This window comes from Capsicum annuum, chromosome 7, assembly GCF_002878395.1.
Source record: "Capsicum annuum cultivar UCD-10X-F1 chromosome 7, UCD10Xv1.1, whole genome shotgun sequence".
Lineage (NCBI taxonomy): Eukaryota > Viridiplantae > Streptophyta > Magnoliopsida > Solanales > Solanaceae > Capsicum > Capsicum annuum.
The window spans coordinates 134,513,846-134,516,924 of record NC_061117.1 but is presented as its reverse complement, the minus strand read 5'-3'; the positions used below and the strand labels follow the sequence as shown (position 1 = coordinate 134,516,924).

The 3,079-nt window shown below is 37.8% G+C and overlaps 1 protein-coding gene across 1 annotated transcript; it reads left to right on the top strand.

Moving 5' to 3' along the window:
- Window positions 1–476: 476 nt before the first annotated feature.
- On the top strand, window positions 477–2,504 carry LOC107859832 (protein ALP1-like). The gene has a single exon (XM_016704954.2). The coding sequence runs from the start codon at window positions 743–745 to the stop codon at window positions 2,270–2,272; it is 1,530 nt and encodes a 509-aa protein (XP_016560440.1). The 5' UTR covers window positions 477–742; the 3' UTR covers window positions 2,273–2,504.
- Window positions 2,505–3,079: the final 575 nt, after the last annotated feature.

Below are 3,079 nucleotides of genomic sequence, written 5' to 3'. Positions count from 1 at the left end.
ACAAAAACAATAAATTAGTTACTTAATTTAAGAAAATGTGTTTAACCTGATGTTAAAATAAACATTGAAGCATATTATATTTTAATTTTAATTAGGACAATTTTAAAAAGTTGTAAGCTAGCTATTATTTGATTTTACAAAAATAAAAAAATAACTTTTTTAAAATATTATTTCTATTTTTATGTTCTGTCATATTTATTTAATAATAATAATTTAATTTTTTTGATAATTTAACTAAATACTAATGAATACATTTAAAATTATAATAACGGGCTCTTCATGATCTAGTATATATATATATACACGGCCCTGACATCTAGTTTAATACTTAGGGTATATGTTTTGATACATATTGAAAAGAAAAGGATCTTAGGAGATGGGGAAAGTTCCCTGTTAGTCCGCCGAATTTCCAAACGTGGCCAAATTTATGCCTTTTTATTCCCTACGTCCTCCAACCGCGTAAGCTTCTTTATTAAACTTCCCATTTGCTCCTATTTCATCCGTAACTGCAAGTCACCGTCAATCCCCCAAACCCCACCCCATCTTTTCATCCCACTCCCTATACCCAGAAGCTTCCGTAACAACGCGTCGCTGCACACGTTTCCTTTTACTGATGACCGTGTCTGCAACATATATATATATATATATATGTGACACTCTCTTCCATTCTCTCCAATTAATTCATTCCTTTTCACATTTTTGAGTTCTCACCTCAATTCAATAACTTCCACACCAATATTTAATGGAAATTTCTTCTTTCCCATTTCCCACCCAGGAAGATTATGCTTCCCCAAATTTCGTCAGTTTTTTTCAAGATTTTGGCTTGCCTACTACTACTACTGATACTACTATTACTACTACTGCTGTTCCTACTGCTATTGCTTCCCAACCACTTCCCAAGAAGCGAAGAACTGATGATTTTGATTTCGACCAAGTTGTTGAAGAGGGCTCTTTGAAGACCGTTGAGGACATTTTGAGTAAATTTTTCGGATTTGACAACGGAGAAGAGAAAATTAATCCCAAACTGGATTGCTCATCTCAACCGTCATTTGCTAATCAATCTGTTTTCGATTTTTCGAATCAACAACCCGGTTTAATGATGTATGAGAATGAGAAAATGGAAGGTGTTAAGCCATTGGCGGGTAACAAAAGGGGTCGTCAGAACTCTGCTGAATTCATCTCAACTTCGGAGGATTCTCAGGCTCCACAGCAAAGGAGATTATGGGTGAAAGACAGGTCTAAAGCATGGTGGGAGCAATGCAATAGCCCTGATTTCCCAGAAGAGGAGTTTAAGAAAGCGTTTCGGATGAGCAGAACAACTTTTGATATGATCTGTGATGAATTGGAATCTGTAGTCACTAAAAAGGACACAATGCTGCGCCAAGCAATCCCAGTTCGCCAACGTGTTGCTGTCTGTATTTGGAGATTGGCTACAGGGGAACCACTTCGTGAAGTTTCAAAGCGTTTTGGCCTCGGTATATCCACTTGTCATAAGCTTGTTCTTGAGGTTTGCACTGCCATTAAAGGCGTTCTCATGCCCAAATTCGTGCAATGGCCCAATGATAGCAAGATGAACGAGACGAAACAAGAATTCCAGATGTTATCTGGGATGCCAAACGTGGGTGGATCAATTTACACAACACATGTTCCAATAATTGCCCCAAAGGTAAGTGTAGCTGCTTATTTCAACAAAAGGCACACAGAGAGGAATCAGAAGACTTCATACTCGGTTACAGTTCAAGGTGTTGTTGATCCAAAAGGGGTTTTCACAGATGTTTGTATCGGTTGGCCTGGTTCCATGTCTGATGACAAAGTCCTGGAAAAATCAGCTCTTTATCAGAGAGCAAACAGGGGACTGTTGCAGGATGTTTGGGTTGTTGGGAATTCAGGGTTCCCATTAATGGAATGGGTATTGGCTCCTTACACACGCCAAAATCTTACTTGGACTCAGCATGCTTTTAATGAGAAGGTTGGAGAAGTTCAAAAGGTGGCAAAGGAGGCGTTTATGCGAATGAAAGCCAGGTGGAGTTGCTTGCAGAAGAGAACAGAGGTGAAGCTACAAGATTTGCCTGTGGTTCTTGGAGCTTGCTGTGTATTGCATAATATTTGCGAGATGAGAGGTGAACAACTGAATCCAGAGCTGAGGTTTGATCTTTTCGATGATGAAATGGTTCCAGAAAATATAGTGAGGTCAATGAATGCTGTGCAGGCTAGAGATCAGATTGCGCACAAGCTCTTACACCAGAACCACGCAGGCACCAATTTCCTATAACAAATATGTTTTAACTTTGCCAAAATATTGTTTCGTGTTTCAAAGGATTGGCTCAAGTTTTTCATCCTGTATAAGAAGATTATATAGTGGGCAAGGAGTGGTTTTTTTTTTACATGGCAGTTTGATGTCATGACATAGAATAAGCACAATACTGTAGCTCTTATAGACGATTTGATTTGACATAGAATAAGCACAATAATGTCAAAAGTGAAGCAAAATTTTAGATATCAAATTTGTGTTCTATCAAATTTCATTTGATAATTCGAAATCTAATCTAAAATTTATGGCCAAACACTAGTTTAGGTTGGCGCCATCTAAAGTTTCTTTTAGGATGGTTCAAAATCGAATAGTATCCAATAAGTCAAGTGCAAAATTGACTTATTAACTTATTGGTATAGGTTTATCGGATAAAGGTGGCATCATGTGGTTTTCTGATATTACGTTTTGTTCTTGATTTGTTGTTAATTGTGCTTGGCTTGTGTAATACCCCGTACTTTTTTCTAGCTAATTTCATCTCAATAATGTCTAGTATTAGCTTCTAAATTGAATGATGTTATTCTATGAGGAATTTTCAAGATTTTCACTTTTCGTCATGTGGGAAATTCAATAAGCTTTCCATTGATATAAGATTCGTCCAAATCTGATAACCGGGTCAGAAGTTACGACTATTTCAAGTTCCCGTCGTAAAACACCACCATATTAATCAGTGGCGCACCGCGCCACAAGAGGAAATAGCATTTGGCAAATTCCAGTAGGGGTCCGCGATTATGGCGCGTCGCGCCAGGGCCCAAATTCAGAATTGTCCTT

Excerpts from the sequence above, each read along its gene's own strand:
- LOC107859832 (XM_016704954.2), top strand. The coding sequence starts at position 743 with ATGGAAATTTCTTCTTTCCCATTTCCCACCCAGGAAGATTATGCTTCC.